Source organism: Bactrocera tryoni, chromosome 2 (genome assembly GCF_016617805.1).
Source record: "Bactrocera tryoni isolate S06 chromosome 2, CSIRO_BtryS06_freeze2, whole genome shotgun sequence".
In the NCBI taxonomy this organism is placed as follows: domain Eukaryota; kingdom Metazoa; phylum Arthropoda; class Insecta; order Diptera; family Tephritidae; genus Bactrocera; species Bactrocera tryoni.
The window spans coordinates 64,808,648-64,835,311 of record NC_052500.1 but is presented as its reverse complement, the minus strand read 5'-3'; the positions used below and the strand labels follow the sequence as shown (position 1 = coordinate 64,835,311).

The window sequence follows — 26,664 nt, the reverse complement described above, 5'->3', positions numbered from 1 at the left end:
ATAAACACTGCCTCTCTTTCTCTCTCCCCCTTTCTCTTCACTTTCAGGCATTCACGTGCAACATGGCGCAGTAATCACATAACAACTATTCGAAGCGCTTTAGACTAAAATAAGCTACTTGTGTTAAGCGTTTTGCATACCACCCGCCCACCTTAATGTACCAATACACAATCTAATTAAATTAATTCGACATTTGTGCAAAGTTCACGCTGAAAATCGACGAACGAATTGCTATAGCATACTTACTAGTTGCCAGTTAAAACGTTATGCCGCTAGCGTGCCGTTATTTTAAATGTTACTGCAACCGTTCAAGCGAAAACTACGTGCAGGGCTGGAACAACTGCAACAGCAACAGAAACAACTGTGGTAGCCGTAACAAAAATATACGCAACATTGACATTGGCCTCGGACAGCGGGGACAGCAACTACAAAAATAACAACAACAACAAATATAATAACAAAAACAACAAAAGCAACAAAAATCAAAACAACAACAGTAAAGAAAATAACAACAACAACAAAAATAATCATAACATCAGCAAAGAACAATAACAACAAGAACTAAACAATCAACCTTTCGCATTCGTTCATGCCACATTCAATATACAAAAACAATTGGGTGGCAACCTTTTGCTGGACAACTAACTACAAAGTGTGCGCGCATAAAAACGCCAAATAGGGAAGGTGGCGCAAAAACAAAACAAAAAAAAAACTAAAGTTCAGCGAACAGTAAATGCGGAAAGTCAAACGAAAACGGAAAATATCATAAAATGGCTACAATAAAAATTCGACAATTGAATTCATTTAAATTGCAACAGCAGCAGCAGGAGGAGTTGCCGAAAGCCAACTGCCGCGGCGCATTCGCTTTGCTGTTTAGCCGTTGTTCGTATTGCGCAACAAATTATTTGAAAAGTTATTGCCGCATTAAGCGTCATGGTGTTAATAAAAATAAAACTTTATGTTGGCTGACATTGACTTTGATTTTATTGAGCTGCAGCAGTTGGCATGGACGGCGCGGCGGACGTGGTAGCGGCGGTGCTTTCTGTTATGCGCTCGATATCGGTAAGTGCTAACAAAATTTACATAAATACACACAAACATACTGAAATACCCTTCACGATAACCAAATATTTCTTACCTCCACTTGATTTTGATCGGTTAGTTTGTATGGCAGCTATATGCTATAGTAGTTCGACCTGAACAATTTCTTTGCATAATGTAGCGTTACCTTTGAAAATAATCTGTGCAAAATTTCGTGAAGATATCTCTTCAAATTCAAAAGTTCTCCATACAAGAATTTGATTTTGATGGACCGGTTTGTAGGGCAGCTATAGGCTATAGTAGTTCGATCTGAACAATTTCTTCTGAGTTTGCACTGTTACCTTAGACAATAACTCATGCCAAGTTTTGTGAAGATATCTCGGTAAATACAAAAGTTTTCCATACAATAATTTGAATTTGATGGGTCAGTTTGTATGGCACCTATATGCTATAGCAGCTCGATCTGAACAATTTCGCCGGAGATTGTGGCATGAACTTTCAAAATAATCTGTGCCAAATTTCCCGAAGATATCTCGTTAAATCAAAAAGTTTTCCATACAAGCACTTGATTCTTATCGTTCAGTTTGTATGGCAGCTATATGTTATAGTGGTCCGATATCGGCAGTTCCAACAGATAAACAGTTTCTTTATGAGAAAATAATGTGAATAAAATTTCTGATCGATATCTCTTCGTGTATATACAGACAGACCTAAAATAAGGCTAAAACGACTCATCTCGCCTTGCTAATTATTTATATATTCATGCATATATTTACATATACTTTTTGTTTATATGATCTCCGACGTTACCTTATGGATGCTACAAACTTCATTGCAATCTATGCGGGGTATAAAAATACATACCAATAGCCGCGAATGCCCTCATCTGCTAATCCCCCTTTTGACTTTGCAAATATTTGCGTTTAATTGCTGCTGCCGCCGTTTTCAACACCCTTTTTGTGCGCAATTTTATTGCTGCTGCCGCTATTTTGTAGCAATTTTTAGAGCCATCAGGTGCACGCTCCGCACACAATGACGGCAACATTGTGTGCAACATTTCAATTGCCAACAAATTGTATTCAAATTGCTTATAATAATTTCGATACTTTCGGCGCTTATAGCTGCAAGTTTATGTTGAAGTTTTGTAGCTGTTTTGTGTTTATTTAATTATATAATCAATTACCTGGTAATTGAAAGTGAATGATGTGTGATGATCTCAATTGGCGTATAAAACATGTTAGGCGGTGTGAAAGAGTCAGCGGGAAAGTTTGAACAAGTGAGTGCATAAATAATTCAGTGCAAGTTCAAGAGTACACGATGTCAGAGTTTGAACCGGTTTTTGTGCTAAATGAAAGAAAAAATATTATATTTATAACAGTCTTGTATTCCTTAAAATAAATTTTCAGAAAATAAACCTCCAATCCGATGCGGCTATTATGGCTTAACCGGTGTCTACGCCAATAAAGAAGAAGACCAAAACATGCGACAGTAAAAATGTAACATCTCGCCACTTGTCGCAGAATCTCAGGCCGATAATCGTCTAGCTATCAAAAATCTCACTTGAACAGCTAGAAGCGTGAGTTCCCTGTGATGCGGACAACTCATACACACATACGTATAGGTCAATAAAACGGTATCAAATCGCAAATTTATTGAGACGGCTAATATCAATAGCAGCAGATTTGCCAGGCTCAACAACCGAGATGCCTTGACCGTAGTCTAGTAGCAGTTGGACAGTGGGGAAGATAGTGTCTAGATGTTTTCACCTCACTTTTTTTTGCGTGCTTCAAAATCTTTAATCTCATCGCATGATTACCAAAAAGATAGTGTACAGTTAGAATTTTTATCAATCCGGAGAGATGAACCTTGCTTAAAGCAAGCTTGGTAAGCGAGTAAGATTGGCACAAGTAGTTCTGAAGCCAGATAGCAAGAGGACAGCGGAGCACGAGCTCGTTCTCATGCTTATTGAATTTACTTCTATTGCAAGCTCATCATCTTTGGCTGGATGCTATTACTAACAAGCCTATACACTTCCTGACCAACTTTAGGCGCACTGTCGGTGAGCTTAATCCCTCTGCCATAGGAACGCATAACTCCCTGCAAAAAATCTGCATTTCGGGGCAGAAAATCTGTTGCTACCAATTGTTGCTACTTCTGCTTGAAATAAACTACAGTGATCTAGCAGTTTAGGGAGTTAATTTATTTCTTTGAAAATATTCATTAGATCACGTATTCACCAATAGTCTAAAAAGTCATTATATTGTAGTAAATACAAATGCAAAATTGTTGCGGGCTTTATTTTCAGAGCAGAATTGAAACCTTCAAGAGACCTTTTAATACGAATTAACACATTTAACATTCATAAAGACATGAAGCTCATTGATATATCCTAGCCTCACATAGCTATCCTTAGCATATTGATAGTAGATTATTAACGCAACAAAGGACTATCTTTGCTGCTGTTCAACAGAAAAAATTTCATGAGAACTTAATTTGGAGCGCTGTGAAATACGGCTTCTAATTCGACTTTTGACCGCCATTTACAACTTCTCTTAAGGGGATTCTTACGCGAGCACCGTAAGTACCTCTCAACCAAATCGGAACTTCTAGCGAGACACTATCAATGTATTTGTTTAATGGCCGAAGCTGATAGACCCTGGGTAATTGGTTTTTTTAGACTTTACATACTCGAAGTAAGAGTTAAGCTGTCGAAGCTGCTCATGGTAGATTATTGTCTGCCAAATTTACCAAATACACAGTAAAATTCTGGCTTAGCCACCCGTTGCGCCAGCTCATGGTGACTCAACCCGGATCGTTTTCAGTTGACATTGTCGCAAATGACCCTAAGCTCATCACATGCGCCATTACGTTGCGAAATTGATTGGTTTTGTTGCGATTCATCCGCAATTGGCAGATTGAAATTTGGTGTATGAAGTTTTTTTGTCAACTCGTGTGGTACATCGAGCTTATATCCAACCATATATGGGTAAACTATATTTTGTGCAATATTTAGCTGCTAGATAATCGAAATAGTCCGACGATTTCCATCATTTTGTCATTATTATCGGAAGGTCTTCAGAAATTGCTTTACTTTGACACCAGTTTAACCCGAAGGTAAAGAATGGAACCAAAGCTGCATGTGATTGACAATTAGAGTGCCAGAATCACGAAAACTATTTAGATTTTCAGCCGACTGGCCTGCTTTTTGCCTTTATCGAAGGAAAACGGTAAAATGTAGCATAGTTTCTCTTGGCGAGTCCATCTTTGAAGCGCGCTCCCATAACACTGAACCAAGAAATCATAACCCGCGACGATCTTATATACTTTTATAGTATATCAGAAGGATCGATGAAACCCATTTTGACGTTTCATATGGGCCTAAGAAAAGTGAAAGCGCGATTGGTTCTGATATCGAAAGTTTTTTTTCGAAAAAACACCGTCGCGTTAACATCTGTGTAACAATGCTTTCGATTGCGGGAAGCTATTTGTAAAATAAATTTTGAATAATAAATTAAGAATTTTAAAATTATAAACAAAGTCTTACTATTTTCTTCTTATAGTAGTATGCTACTATATGTGTAACTAATTTGCCTTAGTTATTGATCATTCGGAAAAAGTATCTGAAAAGTTGAGAAAAAATTAATTTATCAAAAGTAAAACAAAAAAAATAATTTTTAAATGGATTACAACATACTTATGAAAGTGTTGTACACAATAATAATACACAAATTCAATTGTATGCACACTCGAAGAGAAAGTGCTGATATTCCCTAAGTATTACACAAGCATTAGGCGCTAACTCGCTGACCCACTTCCCACATAAATCTCCAAGGCACACAAGCAGACCGCCCAATGACATCAAAGAGGAGGAAAAAGAGGACGCACAGCGGCCGAAAAAGACTAAATTGATTTTCATAATTAAATATAATTCATTACGAGCAATCTGTCATGCACAGTGTTCATCAATATGCAATACAGCTGGGAACTGTACCAAACAGACAGATGTGCATTTGTGTGTATATGTATATAAGTATGTATATGCGTGTGATTTGAAAGCTACGCGCGGACAACAGTTCGCTGAGTTGGGGCCAAATTTGTGATGAAAAGTTGGAAATCCAGCCAAATACTATACTTGTGTGTATGTTTCTTTGTATGTGTATAACTGAGTGATTGCAATAATTGTATTTATTTGTTTATATTCGTTAGTGTGTGTGCGTGTATTTATCTAATTATTTGTTTGTTTGTGTACTATATAAGCATATAATTAAGTAATTGCGTTTTGTAAATGAGTTTTTCGGCTTGGAACCCAACACACACACAAATATATGCACAGTTTCTTGCGGCCTTTCACTAAACTTGTTTATTTTGTATTTATGATTTTATGTGCTCGAAATGGGGCTCGCCTTAGCCCCCCCGTCAGACGAAAAGATGCTGATTAAGTGGGCCGCTGACGGCCAGCAGATTTTCTTTTTTCAATTTTTGTTCTTCGCTGGTTTTTTATTTCAAAAACAAAAATTATTTTTAACACTACGCGGCATGACCACCACGAGAGTGCGCCGGTTTTATACCCTGAATATGGTTTAAGAATGCCAACAAATTTGTAAAACCCCGAAGAAAACGTCAGGGACGCTATATACATATATGTATATACATCTTTTTCTATATGCTAATAATCAGCGTTAACAGCTGAGTCGATATCTTTCTATCTATCGCCAATACCTACATCTCTATATACTGAAACTAGAGTCTGAGGTTTTAAGATATCGATCTGAAATTTTGCATACGCCCGTTTTTCATCAAGAACGTATTATTTGTCGGAATTGCCGTTATCGGACCACTATAACATATAGCTACCATACAAACTTATCGGTTAAATTTCAGTCTTTCTTTTGAAATCCTTTTTATTTGACGAGATATTCTCATGAAATTCGGCTCAAACCATTTTCTGAGGTAACAGTACAATCTCTGAAGAAATTGTTCAGATTGAACTACTACAGCATAAAGACGTCATACAAACTGATTCATCAAAATCCAGTCGTCGTAAAGAAAACTTCTTTATTTGACGAGATATCTGCACGAGATTTGGCACAGATTAGTTTCCAAGACAATGCAACAACTCCTGCAGAAATTGTTTAGATCAGACCACTATAGCATATAGCTGCCATATAAACTGACCAATTAAATTTAAGATGAAGATCTCTTAATACCCCTTCATGCTATATGAAATGCAAATATAATGAAATGTGTAGGGTATTATAGCCTCGGTGCAACCGCAGTTAACGTTTTTCCTTGTCTTCCTCTCTTAACGGCATGTTGCTGCCACAGCTTGTGCAACATGTTGCGCGAATATGCTTGGCAGCTCATCGGAGCGCGCCAAAAAAATTGTGAGCTGAAGTATTTTAGTTGTTTTCAGTTTCATTTCACGCATTTTCTTGCACTTCAAGTGCCACTGCCCTTAACCAGCCCCGCACCACCGCGCTCTATTTATCACACTAAAGTTGTGCCTTCATTCCACAATCTTTTCTCGTGTTCATTTATATTCTTCAGCATATTCATTATTTTCGTTTCACTTTTTTTCCTGTTGGCGGTCTCGTATTTTATGCTTTGACTTATGGCGCTTAAACACTGAATGATTGCTTATAATTATTCACTTAATGATAATATTTTCGCTCGTTGATGTGCGAGCCGAAAGCAATAAAAAGGGCAATTAAGATAAAAAAAATAAAACTAAAGTAAATTATGGCACAAGAATAAAGAATAAAATTGCGAGTACTTTATGAACCCTTCTCTTAGTTTGAGGAATCTGACAGCGCTTCTAAATTTAATATTTGACGAAAGTAATAATAATAAGTAAATCCCAATATTATTAAGAGCGACGACATAAGAAGAAATCACTTCAAATGTTTGACTTACATATAGTATATCAGTTTTTAATCAGCTCTTCGTCAGTTTTCGAAGCACTCTCATTTAGGTTGACATATTGGGTAGTCGAAAAAGTCTTTTCGTATTTCTAATCAGACTTCAACTTATTTTTTTAATATTTATAATGAACTTTAATGAAACAAATATGTACCATTTTGTTCGACCATTTTTTGCCATTTTTCTGCTAGAGATATTATCCATCAGTGTAAAACTTTTCTGGTTTATCGGCGAAAAACTGCGACAAGTAATTTTCACAGGCTTTCTTTCACGCCATTAAGGGAGTTCTGCATTGACATAAACAAATGGAGGTCCGATGATGCAAGATCAAGGCTATATGAAGGATGCATCAAAACTTCTCAGCCAAGCTCTTACAGTTTTTGCTGAGTCATCAAAGATGTGTGTGGTCTAGCGATGTCCTGATTGAAGACGAAGACTTTTCTGTTGATAAGTAGAATCAATTGTTCGACTAGGCTGGAGCAGCTCAAAGTGGATGATTTCTTTTCAATCCCACCAAACACTCAGTATAACCTTTCGAGGCACCAATCCTGGCTTTGCGACCATTTGTTACGCTTCATCACTCTTGGAGCATGATTTTTTTTGGCACATTATTGTCTTATTTGATCCACTATTTGTCTTCTATTACCATTCGCTTTAGAAATGTTTCGATTTCATTTCGTTTCAGAAAAGAATTGCAGATGTAAATTCGTTCTATTAAATTTTTTACGGACAATTCATGTGATACCCAAGCATCGAGCTTTTTTATGTAGCCAGCCTTTGTAAGTGGTTCGAAATCGTTTGATGATGAATGCTAAGTTCCTTAGCGATGTCATGGCTGCTCATATGACGGTCCTGGTTAATCTCTTCCATAATTCTATCGACTTTTTCAACGACGTGCATTTTTCACGTCGAAATTTCAAAAACGGAGCGAGCGAAGCGTTGTTGTGCTACACGAACTGATACAGCATCGCCTCTGTAAACTCCACAATTTTCATTGGTGGCTTGCGGGGCATTCTTCACTTTTTTATACAAAAATTGCAAAATGTAGCGAATATCTTCATTATTTTCACAAATTTTTGAACACCTGCTACTTTTTTTTAACTTCCCCGAATTAATAATTTTTTTCTTGGATAAATGAAGCTTAAAATCTCACCTTTCCAACACTATACGGTATGAAACAATGTGAGTGCTTGCCTTGGAGATATACGACTGCAACGACATCTATTGACAAACTACGTATCGCAAGAGATATTAGAAATATCGGTTAGCTGCCTAGAGCTAAGACGCAGGTTTTCGAAGACGTTTTTTTATTATTTCAATGTTGCCGGAAATTATACGACAAGTCCGAATGCTTTATAATCGTCAAATGCCTGCATTTTCGATAAGAGAATGATATGATTTTTAAAATCTTGGCGAGAAAAATTTCCAATCGTTTTTCGATTCTCTTTACGACGAATGAAGGTTACGTCCATTTAAAAAGCAACCAACACCGAACACCGATGTTCTTCTTCTTCTTTATTGGCGCTTACGCTGTATATGTATACGGATATTACGAGTTTACAACAGCGCGCCAGTCGTTCTACTTTTTCGCTGTTTGGCGCCAATTGGAAGACGAATGTAATATTCGCTGTGGCCAACTTAAAAGAACCATTAAATTTCCAAAGAATCTTTTTCTCGAAACCTCGTAACGTCAACTCATCAGATTTTGTCATCGTCCATGCCTCTGAACCATATAGCCGCACCTGAATGTTGAGTGGCTTATACTAGACTTTGGTCTCTGTTCGTCGAGAGAGACTTTACTTCTCAATTGCCTATTCAGTCCAAAGTAGCACCTGTTGGCAATGGCACGAATGATTCTGCGTTGGATTTCGAAACTGACATTGTTGGTGGTGTTTACGCTGGTTCCAAGATAGACGAAATTATCTACGACTTCAAAGTTATGACTGTCAACAGTGACGTAGGAGCTAAGTTTACATAGCCGCATTAGTTTTGCGAGGATACCAAATTCAGACATAGCAAAAGTAGCTTTAAAATCGACGATGGTGGTGTGTGTAAATTGTGGGGTCCCCCTTTTTATGGATTGGCAGGGCACACTTAAATTCCAATCGTCGGGCATGCTTTCGTGCGACCATATTCTACAACATATGAATAGCTCGGCCAGCAATATAACGGCCCCCGCTGCTTTCTTGTACTTCAGACGGGTAATTGATATTCGAACTTATTTGTGGTCGGGCATTGGAATGTCCGCTTCATTGTCATCGATTGGGAAATCGAGTTCACCATCGTGTTGTTATGCTTTCACTGCCATTCAGCAGGCTGGAGCAGTGTTCTCTCCATAAGTTTAATATAGTCTAAGCATCAGTCATTAGATCACCTCTGAGCCTTTTACAAGAGTATGCTCCTTAAGCTCAACAGGAAATCTTGGCCAAGATCACATTTCAGCTCTCGTACAGAATCGATAGTAAAAGTAAAGGTGGCGACAACTTATCGTTGACGGTCCTTTACTTTGATATATTTCAGAATATCAAGCACTTTAATGCTTGTAATACTATGCATACAGTATTGGTAAAGGGGGTGGGCCGAAGTTCTCAGAGGACCCGCTGCTCTGCAACAATTTTTTGCATATTTTTTCTCCAACAATTCTCCACAATCACCTTTGAGAACCGGTTTTCTCTCTACGGCTCTGTATACTTTTCTTATTTATTCATTCCACATTCAACAAAACCCCATCCACAATATCTACCATTACATAACAGACGACAATTAAGTTATGATTAAGTTATGTGAACGGATATAGCAACTCTGTAAGCGTATCTCTGCAATAATAATAATTACCAGCTAAATCTCTCCTCGCCGCTACATTTATTGCTTTAATCAAATCAGCTTACCGGGATTTGTATGGAATTTATGGCCAACTTAAAACGATCACAACAGCATATTAAACCTAGGCAACTGGTAAATGATAGATTAAAATAGCCTTTAGGCACACAAGCCGTAGTGATTGGCTGATGCAACAACATATGCACTACATTCCGACTAAGCGGTCACTATTTAGGCCAGGCGAGAGTACACATATGAACTCAGTGGTAACCACGCCACAGTGGCAGCCGCGTAAATGTCCAACAATCAGGCTTTGAAGCGTTGTGGCAAAGTGAGGTTAATAGAAGCAGGAGAAGCGCGGGTTAGTAGTAGAAGAAAAAAGCGTGAAGTGCCGAGGCAACAAAGGTGTTGAGGTGTAAAAAGTGCAGTGGCGCGCGCGGCTGTCAAATAATAGAGTGGCGGTCGTTGACTGACGGACAGAATTGACAGCTGGCCAAGAGCAAAAGTTGTGCGCCGCAGCTAAGGAATATGCAACGAACGTATTACCGTATAGTCGCATGAGATATAGGCCATATCATATATTTACGCCCCATTCAAGTGACGTTATTTAAATGAGTTTATCGTGATTGCAATGTATCGCTGGTCACATGCCACATATGGATACAAATTTGTAATGGGTGATTCAAAAAGAAGCCAGTATTTGAGTTAGGCTGAAAAAATCGAATAAGTGGCATAAAATTTTAATATAATTCCGCTTTAGTTTGCTATAATTTGAAAGAAGTTGAAACAAATTTTCTTAAAATTCAGTTCTTTTATAATGAATTCCACAAACTTGTAGACCACAGAGTGAAAGTTTTGATTTCTCACGGTTAATATATAGTATGCTCTTATTTTTTTGAATCCGAAGCTTTTGCTTTAGAAGCAGCTTAGTATCCGTTATCTGTATCCGTATCGTTTAGAATGCCTGTCCCCGCTGATGAAGGGGTATTACCACAAAGTTGTAAGTTCAGAGCATAAATCTAAGACTTACCTATTTCATAAGTTGAAATGAATCCAGCATTCCAAAAGGTCTCCCTCCTTACTTAATATATTTTTGCTGAATAGGAGGTCCACTTAATGCCTAAATTTTTAGCTTACTTCCACTTCTTTTAACACAGATGCTGGGACGCTAAATCTTGACTCTCCCTGTAATTCTATATCCAAAACTAATATAGCACCGTTTTCCGCTCAGTCCAGAATACGAGCAAAAATGTACTGTTTTATTTGAGATCTCATCGACTTCTACTTTATGGATTCATATGCTATGCTTTTTGCTTGTTCAGGACAGAATAAGGGTTTTTAGAGCGTATTTAATCTATCATACTTCAAGAAGTGTTCCTCGAGAATCTCTCTCTATAGTGGGTCAGTAATTATTTATATTTGGATTAAAAATGCTAGGATTTTTGTTTGCTCAGGACAAAATATTGAGTTTTTTGGATTTGATCCGATCAATCGTCTTTCACAGGATTCCCAACAGACCCTTCTCTACTAATTCATGAATTACATTCGACAGTGTTCTTATAAATAATAAAGCGTGATCCACTTCGAGGCTCCCTACTATTTAATGGGGAATGTTTATTATCATTCGAAAGAATATTGTTTGCGATTTATTATTTGACGCTTATCTATTTTAAATGATGGCCGTAGCGACGTCTCAAGTGGTCCATCCATTGAGTCCAATTTTCGATGACTCGTTCGAGCATTTCGACTTGCAAGTGGCGAATGACAAGCGTGATGTTTTGATCCCAGACTTGAATCGAAGCGGGATTGTCAGCATAGACTTAAGATTTTACATAACGCCACAGAAAAAACGGTGTGATATCACACGATCTTGATGGCCAATCGACCGGCCCAAAACGTGCTCTCCAAAGTATTCTCTCAATAAATCTATTGATTAATGCTAACAAACCACTTAAAACCGTTCTTTTTTCTGGATAAAATAGCAGCTATAGAATCTCTTAAGGTTGCTCTTCGTTCCAAATGCGGCAAATTTATTTATTTACCTACCCATGCCAGAAATTGGTTTTATCGCTCCTTACGTCAGCCTGAGTTGCTATAAACGGCGCCAAATCGACTTTCACGATCTTCGTCTACACTCTCAGCTACGACTAATATATTTTCTTCAGTAGTTTAGTAGTTTAGTTTAATAACTGTGGGATTCTTTATGTTTTATGTAGGGTTTGCGATAGAGCGGAGCGCTCACAGAGCAAGTGTACAACGGTTTCATAATTTTCATTGAGTCTGCAACTGCGACAAATATTTTTAACGCATATTATTCAAATAGAAAATGTCCCATTAGGGTAGCTAAAAGACCGTATAAACGTTTCGTGTACCTTTTTAATAATTCCTTAGGTCCTGCCTTATCATATTTTGGCTATATCTGACTCGTTATCTTCCTTTTGGTTATAGATTATCATCTGTTCTAAGATATTTGTTCAAATTGCGTATTAAGATCTGTCTCTTAATCGTTCCTCAGGCATAGCATTATCTATGTCTCGGTTTCGTCTTGAAAAGCTACTGATTTGGCCAACTCGTCTGCTTTTTCGTTGCCGAAAATGTTTGTGTGACTGCGAACTCAAATTTTGGATAAGTGGAGTTGACTTGCCAGTGAACTTAAAGTTTTCCTCCATGTCTTAAGTATGCTGGATTTAATCTTAGACAACAACAAGGTTGGCAAAATTGCCTGTGTATCTCTGTAGTTATTTAATAGAGCTCCACAAGCCGTTTATATGATTAGAATTTACTAAAACTGCTTGAAATATGTTGGCTGAGTTTGGTAGACGGATGGATAGAGGGTTGTTAATATCATTGGTGTATACTTCTGTCCCTACCTCGCAGTCCATTTTGGATCTGTCGGTAAAGATTGAGTTCTAAACGTTGTTGCACCGCTGAGTGGACGTGCACACCAAGTGCGTTGCTTGCAGTCCATAGATGTAACCTTCACAAGCCTCTCTTCATAATCTCACTGCGGTGTCATATACCAAAAATCGTCCAATCGTCTTTATCAATCGGAAGAGCATGAGGAGTGAGCTAAGAAATTAGCTTTAGAACCACCATACACCCTGTAATTACTATACCTAATAGCTAGTATGCTTCGTCCACCGCAATAGGTTTGTCGCTGCCGCAACCAACAGCCAAACAAGTTTCTCTATTAATCCGCGTGCAATTTTTCCTCTAAGATGCCATTCACCGATATCAGCAAATCAGTGTTAATAAATTTCTCAAGCTTTTTCGCGTCGCTCAAAGCGAACACATATCAAAATGTGCGAGTGTGCGCCATATAAGGCTTTACCAGCCCATACAAGCCGCGCTTGCGTTCGTTGCTCGACAAAGTGTTGAAAAAATTAAATAACAATTAATAGTTGTTGTAGCGGAAAATCGCATTGCGCATGCGCGCGCTATTAATTTAGAAAATACGAGCGCTATTCTGCAGCGATTGCTGTTGTTACTGTTGCGGTTGTTGCTTTTTAGTCTACCATGTGTATGTGTGTGTAGCGTAATGTAAGCGATAAATTTCATATGCGCGATTCGCTGATAACGCTTAGCCGCCAGTTGGCATTTGACAGCTGGCATGGCTCTGCGCGCTATTTCACATGCGCACAATCGCATGAAGATATTTATGTGCATATGTGCCGTTAGTGTGCGATTGTTGCAGCATGTTGTTGCTGACATGCATTTAAGATACAAATCGCAACCAGTGGGTTTTGGGGTTTACGGACTTCGCACGCAAATTAATGGCATTTCCTGGCATAATATATTGACATTATTGCGGCTTTTACTTGCAGCCTTTATATTTAATTTTGTTATTTTTTCTTTTTTTAATGCTGTGCATTTTGCGTTTAGTGTCGTACGTTTTGATTTATTTAGCCACGATTTAGTTTACCGTAGTTGTCGCTAATAAAGTTGCTTTGAATTACATTAATGTTCATTTATGTAAGTAATTTAAAGTCAACATGAATTAGATATTTCAATCGCTATATAGTATTCAATTGTAGGCACTAAAGGTTTATGGTAGCCTTAATGCTTTAAACGGAAACCATAATGTTAGAAATGTGAGCTTTAGACCAAGATCTATACCGATTTAATTGCTTTAAAGATGAAAATTACGTAACGTTCCTGGAAAAAATCAGCATAGTCTTTTTCCGATTCCAGTATATCCTTCAATACCGTCTTCGATTCGATTTTCATCTCCTCATTCGTGTAAAAACGGTGTCCTCGCATTGGGCTTTTGAGTTTGCTGTATAGTCAGAAGTCGCACAGAGTAAAATCAGCCAAATACGATGGTTGCCGTATGATAAGGGTCAAGTTTTTGGCAAAATAGTCGCAAAACATCATTGCAGTTTGACATGGTGCATTACAGTGATTAAGGAACTGGCATAAGAGCTGTTCAATGTGAAGCTTTTTTTTCTAAAAAAAATTTTGCGATTTAGCACCAAACGAGACATGGCGCGCTAGAGATACCAAGCGTCATTCAAAATGGTTTAGGATGAGCCACACTATATTGCAACACTATAAGCTAAGTCTTTTATTCTCAATCTATGATTTTCGAGCAAGAAAACTTTGATTTTTTATACATGGCCTCGTCGGTGACGGTTGACTTGACCCACTTGTTTGTGCCATAATTTGATCACCACAGGCTTTTTGCAACAATTTCAACGTGTACTCAAAATAATATTCCTTTCAGAAATAGAATTTGATTAAACTTCTTTCCTAAGTAAAATCAACAATTGTAAGAAAAATTCACTATGGTTTGTTTACAAAATCACCTGAAACTCGGCGATATCAAAAAAAAAACACAGTCGCTTGGCAAATAACACAAATAGCCATAGTCATACTAACCTAGAAAAAAATGTACTTGCCTTCCTGATGCTCGGGAGTTGTAAATGACAATTTTATCTTACTCTTTGATCACAGTAGTATTTCTACATTGATTAATTTTAGACTGAGCTTTACTCTATTGCATGCTGTTGTGAAAGTATAAAAATTATCACTGGCTACTAATAACTATGCAGCCCCAAAAATAAAGTGAAACCTGTTTGTGAATTGCCCAGAACGTGTTAGTGTTGTTTTCTTACGCATCTTACTTTTTTAAACTAAGTCAACTCGGTTAAAAGTTATTAGAGACCAAAATGCTACCTTAAATGATAAAATTGCATTGTCTTAGTGAAACAAGATTTTATTTTTCTTCAAATGCGACCGCTTTTCGGCGATTTCGTCCTTCCAACGGTCCTGTAGTGTTATGTAATAGTCCCTGTTGAATGTGCTTCCTACATATTCCACTAAACATATTAAAAAATCCGCCAGACCGGCCATAGTTCTGTCTTGATTGCACTATGCGATTTGATCACAATCTTCTCCGCTTTACGTTATCGCAAGTGGTAAAATCATCATCATCAGTGACCATCCGGTCCGGTTGTGTTATCGCTTTTTTTTTTCTTCTTCTTTACTGGTGTAGACACCGCTTACGCGTTTAAAGCCGAGCTAACAACAGCGCCCCATTCGTTTTTTCTTTTCGCTACGTGGCGCCAATTGGATATTCCAAGCGATGCCAGGTCCTTCCCCACCTGGTCCTTTCAACGAAGTGGAGCTCTTCCACTTCCTCTGCTTCCTCCGGCGGGTACTGCGTCGAATACTTTCAGAGTTGTACTGTTTTCGTCCATTCGGACAACATGACCTAGCCAGCGTAGCCGCTGTCTTTTAATTCGCTGAACTATGCCGATGTCGTCGTATATCTCGTACAGCTCATCATTCCATCGAATGCGATATTCGCCGTACCCAATGCGCAAAGGACCATAAATCTTTGGCAGAACCTTTCTCTCGAAAACTCTTAACGTCGACTCATCGGTTGCTGTCATCGTCCAAGCCTCCGCACCATATAGCAGGACGGGAATAATAAGTGACTTATAGAGTTTGGCTTTTGTTCGTCGAGAGAGGATTTTACTTTTCAATTTCCTACTCATTCCGAAGTAGTACCTGTTGGCAAGAGCTATTCTGCGTTATATTTCCAGGCTGACATTGTTGGCTGGTTCCAAGATAGACGAAATTATCTACCACTTCAAAGTTATGACTGTCAACAGTGACGTGAGAGCCTAGTCGCGAAAGCGACGACTGTTTGTGTGAAGACAGGAGATATTTTGTCTGCCAAAGCAGAGCTAACGGCGCGGGTTTTGAGACCGCTGATATCAATATCATCGGCGTACGCCAGTTCCTGTACACTCTTATAAAAGTTTGTACCTACTCGATTAAGTTAAGGGCCTTGTTTTAAGCCTCGTTTGGTATCGAACGGCTCGCAGAGGTTCTTCCTGATACGGACGGAGCTTTTGGTATTGCTCAACGTTTACACAGCCGTATTTGTTTTGCGGGGATACCAAAATCGGACATCGAGGCATAAAGTTAGCACCCTTTCGTGCTGTCAAAGACTGCTTTGAGATCGAGAAAAGGTGGTGTGTGTCGATTCTCTTTCACAGGTCTTTTCCAAAATTTAGCGCATGGTAAATATCTGGTCAGTTGTTGATTTGCCCGGTCTAAAACTACACTTATAAGGCTCAATCAGTTCGTTGACGGTGGGCTTTAATCTTTCACACAATCGATAGAACCTTAACCGCGATGTTTAGGAAACTTATCCCACGGTAGTTGACACAGATTGCGGGGTCTCCCTTTTTGTGGATTGGGCAGAGCACACTTAAATTCCAATCGCTGCTTTCGTCCGACTATATTTTACTTCTTATCAGTTCTTCGCCGCCGTGTTTGTATAGCTCGGCCGGCAATCCATCGTCCTCTGCCGTTTTGTGGAACGTCTGCTCCATAGTCTTCGATTGGGGAATCGGGTTGGCCTTCTCCAGGCGTTATACTTTCACAGCTATTCAGTAGGCTGGAGAGGTTCTCCCTCCATAATTTTAGTATGCTCTGGGCAACGGTCACTAGATCACCTCTGGGGTTTCTACAAGAGCTAGTTAGAATGAAATCTTATATGTGCTACTTCAAAAAGAAAAACCTGATAGCATATATACAACGGAGGATACAGAATCCGTAGGTATATATTGGAAGCTAATGGGCTTATTTTTACTAAACTTCATATACATATAAGTATATCGAGGTTCCCTAATTTTTTAAAGAAAAAACACAGAAATTTCAAATTTGATGGGAAGCCTTTATCACCATTCGCAGGAACATTATTTGGCACATATTTTTTGAAGATTATCTCTATCAAATGTTGGCCGCGGCTACGACTCATATGGTTTATCTGTTGTGTCTAATTTGCGATGACTCGTTCGAGTATTTCGACTGGCAACTGACGAATAAGGCCTGAATCGAGGCGAGAAGTGTATGCAAACACACTTTAGACTTTGCATATCCCCACAGGAAAAAGGCTGACGGTGTGATATCACACGATCGTAGTGGCCAATCGACCACCACAAAACGTGAAATTATCTGCTCACCAAAGTGTTCTCTCAATAAATCCATTGATTGATGCGATGTGTGGGAAGTGGTGCTGTTTTGTTGAATTAAAATGTCGCCAAGATCACCTTCAATTTCAGGCATCAGCCACTCCCAATCTTTTTGGAGATATATGATGATTCCACCGGACTAAAAACCACACCAAATCGTTGTTTCTTCTGAATGAAATGGCAGCTCGAGAATCTCTTCCGGCTGTTCTTGATCCCAAATGTGGCAATTTTGCTTGTTTATTTACCCATTGAGCCAGAAATGGGCTTCATCGCTGAACAAAATTTCATTCGAAAACGTCGGATCTTCTTGGAACTTTTCAAGAGCCCATAGAGCGAAGCGATGTCGCTTGGGAAAAGTCTAGCGGCTTCAGTTTCCGCACAAGCTGTATTCTATGTATACGCTTTCAATTTAAGATCTCGACGTAAAATGCGCCAAATCGTTTCGTACGTCAGGCCGACTTCCTGCGCATGGCGCCTAATGAACTCTCCACGGTCTTTGTGTACACGCTCAACTACGACTGCTATATTTTCTTCACTGCGTACTGATCATTATACATAATAGCTTTTCGATAATGAAGAATCAAGTCACTAATTTTTGAAATACAAGCCTTTAACACTATTTTAGAACAGACTTTTGTTGGGTGTAAGCAATGCGGGAGAGGGGTTTAAATTTCATTTTTTTATTTTTTATTAAATCGCTTAAGATGTTTGACCTCCAAATATAAACATATGTTTGCATGCGTACGTGCTTTAAAAGTAAAAAAAAGCACTTCCAATTTAAAATTCCACCGAATGTGCGTTTTTCATATCCTTGAGGAGTGCAGTGCACAAAAGTAGTGCTGCCATATTTTCGCATTAATTTCTGCGCTTTACAAACTTTATTTATTAAAGCGCTTTTAATGATTTCTGTTGTTTTTTGTTCTTTTTAATTCGTTTTCCTTATAATCAGCGATGCGCGCAGCAGTGATTCGCTTGATTTTCCGCAGCCGGCGGCCGCGGCTAAATCGAAAGCAAGCCACCTCCACAAACGAAAATACATACAAATCGACCATATGCTCGAAATGAAAATACTTTTCCGCGTATTTGTGCAGTTAATTAAATTAACGATTTTGCGAATATTTCGTTTGTACGGGCGTGTATATATATGTATATGTATATCTATGTGTGTGTGTGTGTGTGTAGTCGAAGGTGCAGGCACTGCTGTCTTGTTGTTGTGTTTTGTTGTTCAAGCTGTGTTGTTTTGCCATTTTAAATTGAATTGTTTCGTTTTTCGGTATTTTTACGCAAACTTTTTCGCCTCCGCCCCACCCCCGCGCCTTTAGTTAGCTTACTTTGTATTGGATTTTGGCATTGTTCAATAACGTTCAATACTTTATGCAGCTGTGTGTACCATATATATGGTATGTGGGTGTGTGTGTGCTTCAACGTATTTGCATTCCTGCCGGTTGTTGTTATTATTGTTGTTTTTGCTCGTCTGTGCTTTTGGTTTGCAATTGCACTGTTGCTTGCCAATTCGATTTTCGCACATTCGCAGCAAATGAAAAAGTCAGCAAACGAGCAGGCAAGCTTTAGCGCGAACTGGCGCGAGCTTACGTTGGCACGGGCGCGGGCGCGGCACGCCCACTACCCACCAACTTGTTCAAAACAAAGTTGCCTAATTGATGTATGAGCTCCGTTGCTGTTGCCGATCCAGTTACAACAGCGGGAATGCGAAAGCAACAAGAATAACTTTACCTTATGGCGAGTTTTCATTTTTCGCTACTTTTTGCTTTTGTTGTTGTTTATACGTGAATTTTTTATACCTTTTGCCCCCCCAAAAGTGTAACTGGATCCGCTACATTTCCGTTGTTTTGGCCGCTTGGTCCTTCTCTCCAATTACTCCCAAGCGCTATCCGCACAACTCTCTCGTCCCTTCGCGTTGCAGTCCTTTTGCGCTGCCATTCGCTTCCTTGCCTCGGCTCTTGCGGCTAAATCTCCATTTTCATTTCTAATTGACGTGAATTTACACCGGTGTTGCCTTTGCTGCTCCAGGTTACTTATTGTTTTCACATTTTTGTTGTTGTGGTTCTTGTGGTTGTTGCTTTTTCGGTTGTTTGTTCTTTTACCAGTGATGTGTGTAATCGCTGCTCGCCGCTTTTGGCATTTTGCACTTGCAGCAGAGCTTTTGGTAACTCGAAATATTAATTAAACCGAATGTAATATGGTATGCTGGTGTCTGGTGTGGGCCATGGAACCCTCATTATTGAGTTTGCTCTCTATTAGTTGTGTCTCGCGTAATATTTTTGCTGTTATTAGCAGTTGCTTTGCTCTTAATATTCATTACCGGAATTGAAGCTGGCTGGCTGGTTTGTTGTTTTTATTATATTTGACCACATTTGCACAATAAATTTTCGTTTGTTACCCAGTTCCTCTGCTTTGTAATTATTTGGCGTTAATTGATACTGCAAAATATTTTAGTCATATGGAGTAATATCCGTATGTTCCGTTGAAGATAATATTTGCATTTGGAGTTTTCATATGCAATATGTTCTAATGAAAATATAACTGTTTGGCTGAACTTTCTTTAATTAAGACAAATTAAGGAAGTTGCTCAGTCCAAATTTTTAGCGAGATATTGTGGATCGCAATACTAGGCCACGTGGCCTCAGTTCGACCCCAGCTTACAACGAAAGCTACTTGAAATTCTCGAGTACGTACTCATGTACCAAATTTCTCTTGAGAAGCCTTCACTCAAATAAATTGTGAAACAAACAAAACAAATAGTTTTGCAAGAACCAGCCAATCAAGCAGTACAAACTTGTAAATAACTTTCCTGACTTTTAAATAGAAATTCTTAAGGAAGCTCCAGTTACATTAGATGACTGCAATATTTGTTATTGGCATCGTGACTCAACATGGTATTCAAAGATAAAATAAAAGTGCCTCACTTACATACATTTGGAATTTCTTAGCGCTCTTTTATTCCAGAAGGTCTGTCATTTTATATCTTCTTCTTTGTTGACGCAGACACCGCTTACGGGGTTATAAATGAGTTTACAACAGCGCGCCAGTCGTTATTCCTTTCAACTGTTTGGCGCCAATTGGAAATTTCAAGTGTAGACATATTCTTTTCCACCTGAGTCTTCCTCTGCGTTCCCCGGTGGTCTGTCGACTGCGGTATTCTCCGTTCGCAATGGTCAAAGCAACATAAATCTTCCGCAGAACCCCAAATACTAAGCGTTGCATCTCTGGTCTGCATGTAGAGGCAAGTCATTGGATCTAAAGTGAAAATGATAAGTAAGGGAATGGAGTTAGGTTAGGTCGAAAGGCTGATCCTCGCACTATATGTAAAGCAGGATGACAGTTGAATAGCAGTGAACATTGATCATGATAGAAATCGCATTCTGAGTTTTCCACAAATTTGTTATGACAGCTAATATCAGTGCCAGCGAGCACATCAGATTCGCCAAAGGTATCTCTGCTGAGATCTTTCAACATTTGTCTAACAAAATCTGGACAATTTTGAGGAAAGTATATATAAGATGATGATATATGATTCCACCTCATTTTTTTACATAAAGCTTTGATAATTTTCAGTCGACAAAATATGTAGCCTTACCATATTTGAGCTTATTAAAGAGTATGTAGTCAGAAACCCTACCCTTGCGGCAAGATACAAGATGCTAAAAACACGGTTCACGTTAGGACCATAATTCGCCGTTAGAGCGGAAAACGATAGCGGAATGCCGACCCGTTTCCAATCTGATGAAAATGGGTGCCATTTTTAGCCGATTTCGGCCGATCTCGCTGTGATCCGACATCCAAACAAGTCGCATAACAAAGTAGCCTGGAGCTCCTGTCGAAGAAGTTAAGACAAGTCTAGAGCAACCTATCAGCGAGCTAAAGGCGATATTGCCACTCTGCTATCGAAGTAAATTCGTAACACTCTGCAGGAATCTAAGCTTACAAGCAATTTATCTACTGCTCAAAAGACACTATAGTGGCCTGGTTGCCTCAAACTAAAGTTTATAGAGAGCTTTTGACAGAAGGCTCCCCTATCCGGTTTTCCACTTAGTATCGATCTCGAAAAAGCTCTTTTCACCTCTTTTACATTGACTGCGTCAACTTATCAGTTCAGTGAGCCCCATTTCCAGAGATCTAGGTTTAATGAGTCTAAAACAGCTTTTGTCGCAATGGGAATAGACCCATTTGCTTAGCTTACTTATCCAGTCTGGAGAAAACAGTACTATCGGCGGAGTTGTTGAGGCCATTGATATCAATATCATCGGCGTACACTAGCAGCTGTACACTCTTATAAAAGATTGTGTCTTCTCGATTCAGCTTTGCGGCTCGAATTATTTTCTCCATCAGTAGATTGAAGCAGTCGCACGATAGGTAGTCGCCTTGTCTGAAATCTTGTTTGGTATCGAACGGCTCAGAGAGTTCCTTCCCGATCCTGACAGAGCTTTTCGTATTGCTCAACGTCAGTTTACACATCCATATTAGTTTTGGGGGCATACCAAATTCAGACATTGCGCATAAAGGCAGCTCCTTTTCGTGCTGTCAAAAGAAGTTTTAAAATCGAAGAAGAGCTGGTGTGTGTCGATTCTCTTTTCAAGTATCTTCTTCCAAGATTTGGCGCATGGTGAGTACCTGGTCAGTTATACATTTTCCAGACTTAAAACCACACTGATAAGGTTCAATACGCTCGATAGAACCTTATATGCGATGTTGAGGAGACTTATCCCACAGTAGTTAGAACCTTATATGCGATGTTGAGGATGTTCATCACATGCCTCCCGTTTTTGTGGATTGGGCAGCTTTTGTCCAACCATTTTTAAACAGAAGATGAAACATGCTCCTGATTAGTTCTTCGCCGCCGTATTTGAGTAGCTCGTCAGGCAATCCTTCAGACCATGCCGCTTTGTAGTTCTTCAGACGGGTAATTGCTATTCGAACTTCTGCATGATCGGTCAATGGAGGTCCATATAAGTAATAGATTGTTTGAGCTACTAGAAAGGTTCTCAACAAAGAAATTCGTGAAGGTAAATTGAAACGTTTGACACTCGAATTACAGGTCAAACCAACTAGAAAAAACTAAATCCGAAGATATCAATTGTCCTTCATAGAAATGAATTCAGGGTAATCTCTTGTCAGGGCATCAGAGTGATTCCCATTTCTTAAAATATTACAAGTTTTATACATTTAATATTAATCTATATAATAATGGCTGTAAATGCGAAGTTCTCTACAAATACAGCAAAACAAATTCGCGCTTTGAACAGCGCAAAAGTTTAAATGATGTGAATTATGACGGAGCTGTGTGATGCAATGACGCGTGGCAACATAAATGGCAACAGCCAAATAACAGCCAAAGTTAACAACGCGTACTTTATGACTGCAAAGGCACCAGCGTGGCAACAAAGCGCAAAGCACTAATAACAACACAGCTGCTAATGAAGTTGGCTGCGCATGATGCTGCCGCTGTTGCCGCCGCAATTTGCTATGGTATTTGTTGTTGACGCTGCTATTTCTCTTAGTAAATACTTAGCAATGCTAGTGGATATTGTTGTTGCTGTCCATTGTTGTTTGTTATTGCTTTCAGCGCGCTTCTTTCACATTTCGTTTATTAGCGCCACTGTTGTTACTTATTTTTGTTGTTATTATGTTTGTAATTGTTGTTGTTACTGCTGCATATATAAAGCGCCAGCATGTTGCACGGCTCATTGGCTTTATGCATGCAACAACAACAATCGACAACAAGGCAGTCAACCAGCAACAGTTGGTATTGAAAAATGTTGTTGCCTTTGGTCGGGGGAGAATTTTCGATTTAGAGAGAACAAATTTTAGAGACTGATTTTTGAATTTTATAGGCCATTTAATTGGCCCAAAAATGTTTTGATTTTAAATGCATTTGTGCCTCAGCGAATCTGACCAATATATACAACAAGCAACGCAATATTTTTCTCGGCTTTTTGACATTTCTCTTCAGTAAGGTTTGCCATTTCAGCATGGAAAGATATACGAGCCAACAACGAGTCGAAGTCATTAAAATTTACTACCGAAATTCGGAGTCAGTGGCCTCAACTTTAAGAGCACTACGTCCAATCTATGGTCGTCATATTCGCCCTGTTAGATCAACAATTGTGCGTCTAGTGGAAAAATCCACAGCACAGTACAAAATGCTTCCATGCAGTGAGATAAATAAGTGCCCGTAGTGCCGAGAATATTGGTGCCGCAAGTGCATCAATTGAGAAAGACCCAACTCAGCCTCTCACATGTCGTTCCCAAGCATTGGGCATCTCTGTGACGTCGTTGTGGCGAACATTGCGAAAAGATCTTGGCCTACATTCTTACAAGATCAAAGTGACGCAAGAACTAAAGCCGCTTTACCACCAGAATCGTCGTTTGTTCGTGAATTGGGGTGAGCAACAACATGAAAAGACCTTCTGACTGAACCTTTGTGATTCCAAAATTTCTACACATGGATCACTAAGCCACAATAGATCAACAAAGCACCCAGCCGCTTCTCTAGTTTAATCGAAGGTATGCCTACCGAGATATTTCAACCTCATTCTGGCAAAAGTTTTGCAATAGAGGAGGAGAAAATGCGTACTTATTTATCAATTTGCATAGGAAAAGTCGCACTTCGTTTGACTCTATTGGTTAGTGTCCAGTCAGAACTACAATTGCGGCAATGGCACTAGGAAGTAATTCAGGGGACTTCAGTCGGATAACAGCTTAATGCTATCGACAAATAGGTCATACACACCTTAATTAGTCTTGAACACTTGTCAGCGACCTCAAAGCTAGTTTCGTCGTCTCGCTTTCGAAGTGAATGCACGCCTTTCTAAAAATCGCTACGTTTCGGAGCAGTATATCGACTGCATTCTCTGGTAGTCACTTCCGTCTCAAAGACATTGCAGTAGTCGTGTAGCCTGAAACTAGATTTTAAGGAGAGCACCTTACTCGTAAACAAGCTCGTAAACATTGCTTCTTTCCATCACCGACTTGATCCCACCTAATTATCCCTCATATTTATGAGCGCAGAGAAGAAACCACCAGGTGAAGGTCACGCGATGCAGTTGAGCTAATGAGGGTTTTCGGAATGTTTCTGCTCCGGACCACCCAAGCATAAAGCTTCCTAAACATAATCGTTAGTCGATTTTGACAATCTTCCCTTGAAGCGAATTTTCAACCTTTAAAATAATGCACCAGGTAGTAAACACTTGATGTCTGTTCCTATATAAGTTGTATGTATGAGAACCTTCGAAAAAAGTGTCGGAGCTTCCAGCAATGTGTGTGGCCTAGCGTTGCCCTAATGGAATATAATTGCTTTTCTATTACTGATACATATACCTACAGATTCCTTAAAAAAACAGGCGACAAATTTTGTAAACTCGTTGAGCTTAATTTACTACCTACTAATGACATACCTGTTTTGTGAAAACTTTTTCTTAAGCTGGAACGAAACTACTTGCTCCAGTTTGCAGATGAAGAGGGGGCGAATAATTCATCGATCATATTACTTAAAATCGATCAGATATAACGCTCACGGGTTAAGCTTCAGACATCTGAACAAAGTCCCCTATTTTATGGTTGAAGAAGTCAAAGCAATACACAAAATTTACCCTCAAATATTCACACGAAATTTACTTCCGCACTTTTTTCAACCTATAAATAAGTCACATCAACAGGGCGAAGAAAAGAACAAACAACAATATTTGCTTACTTAAACTCAGCCACCTTATAAACTCCTTCATTTAATATTCTCATAATAAATTAGCGAACAAATCAATCAGCCGCAACTAAACGACCGCCAACTCATCAACTCACAACCATTAGCAACTTCCTGGCCACATGGTGGACGCGCACCAGTGAACGGCCGCCGAGGCGATTGGCGGCTATTGAACAATGTGTGGCAGCAATGAGAGCCACTGAGTAGCTGCCACGAGTAAATTGATGAATAAATGCATGTTTTGTGTACACATATATGTGTGTGTGCCAGCAAATATATGTGTGTGTGTGTGTGTATATATATGTAAATGGGAATGTGTATGCTTCCGAAAGTCTATCTGCGTTTGTGGCAGCGCAGCCACTCGACCGCAGCCAATTGCCGCAACAGCAGCAAGCATTCATAATAAAGCCGACAGCGGCATTTATAGTAGCTGCGGAAAGCAACAACAACACAGATACTTAGTTGTACTACAAGCCATACAGCGCGCACTTGGTTTGGACGCTACCAAATAGAATATCAAATGACTTTGACCAAGATGATGTTGCTGCTAGTGTTGATAATGCGGAGAGGTGGCCAATATAAATACACACACTGTTGGTAGCAGCCGCAAATTTAGCCAATGTGTCAGCAACAGTAGTCCAGCCGACTAACATCCTTTCGGTTCGAAACGCGTTCATTAATAAACATGAGCGCAAAAGGTCTAAATCTTCTGTGGCCCGCTGCAAGTTTGTATGTGTGTGGGTATGTGAGGCTGTAGGGTCTCACCGCTGCCAAGTTACGACTGTTGTTATTCACATACAACAATTGTCTGCAGAACGTTAACGCTTTGTTGTTGTTGCTTGTGAGACTTTGTCTATTGCCAGAGCCTTAAAGTTGTTTGTGAAGGATTTCGTGGCCTCCATATGATGATGCGTCTGCGAGTTAAGAACGCTTTAGTTTATCCAAACGTCAGCGTTCGCTTTCTGGGCCAGCTTTCGAATTTCGGTCAAACTCTGTGACACACATATACACACCCATAATTCCTGCAAGTTCACTTGAATATCTCCAAAAGGCATTTAATCAGTCCGTTTAGGCGTAGCGGCAGTAAATCGTGGCAGTCAAACAGTCAATCCATCGCTGTAACCATCACTACTGTGCCACTCGGTCGGTCGTGCCTGCAGTCAGTCAGTCAGTCCACCAATCAGTCGGCCACCCTGACACTCGTGTGTGTCACTCGTTAGCCCGTTGTGTGTATGGACTAAGTAATTCAGTTGTTTTTGGTCATCACTAGCCCAACCAATCAGGCCATTTAAGTCACTCCGTTGGTTGTTGTTGTAACTGTAGTCAATCAATAAAAGCAATAACTTTAGTCAGTCAATGCGTTTGTCGGCCAGTTAATCAGTCAGTATGATGGAGTATGCTGTATACTCCGCTTGGCCTTCACTTTGTTTGCCTCGCGTGTGGTCTCAGTTGTGCAAAGTTGATTTCTTTCTTGAGCAACTTTGTTAAAGCTCCTTAAATGGTGCCGTCAATTATGATAAAGAGTGGGGGGTTTATGCTTCGTTTTGCAATGCAAATCATAACAATTATTTAAGCGCGCAAGATACATATATTTTCTGTATGAAGAGAACGAAATCCCCGAATTTGTATATTTTGAACTCTCTTAGTAAGCCAACGCCAAAGCCGAGAGCTTATGAGAGT

The 26,664-nt window shown here is 39.4% G+C and overlaps 1 protein-coding gene across 1 annotated transcript in view; it reads left to right on the top strand.

The window, feature by feature from the left end:
- Nucleotides 1-508: 508 nt before the first annotated feature.
- LOC120768840 overlaps nt 509-26,664 on the top strand; it is a 33,742-nt gene continuing 7,586 nt past the window's right edge. Inside the window, exon 1 of the mRNA XM_040095592.1 lies at nt 509-1,062. Within this exon, the coding sequence (XP_039951526.1) occupies nt 771-1,062 (292 nt within the window). The 5' untranslated portion in view covers nt 509-770. The remainder of the gene's footprint in view (nt 1,063-26,664) is intronic.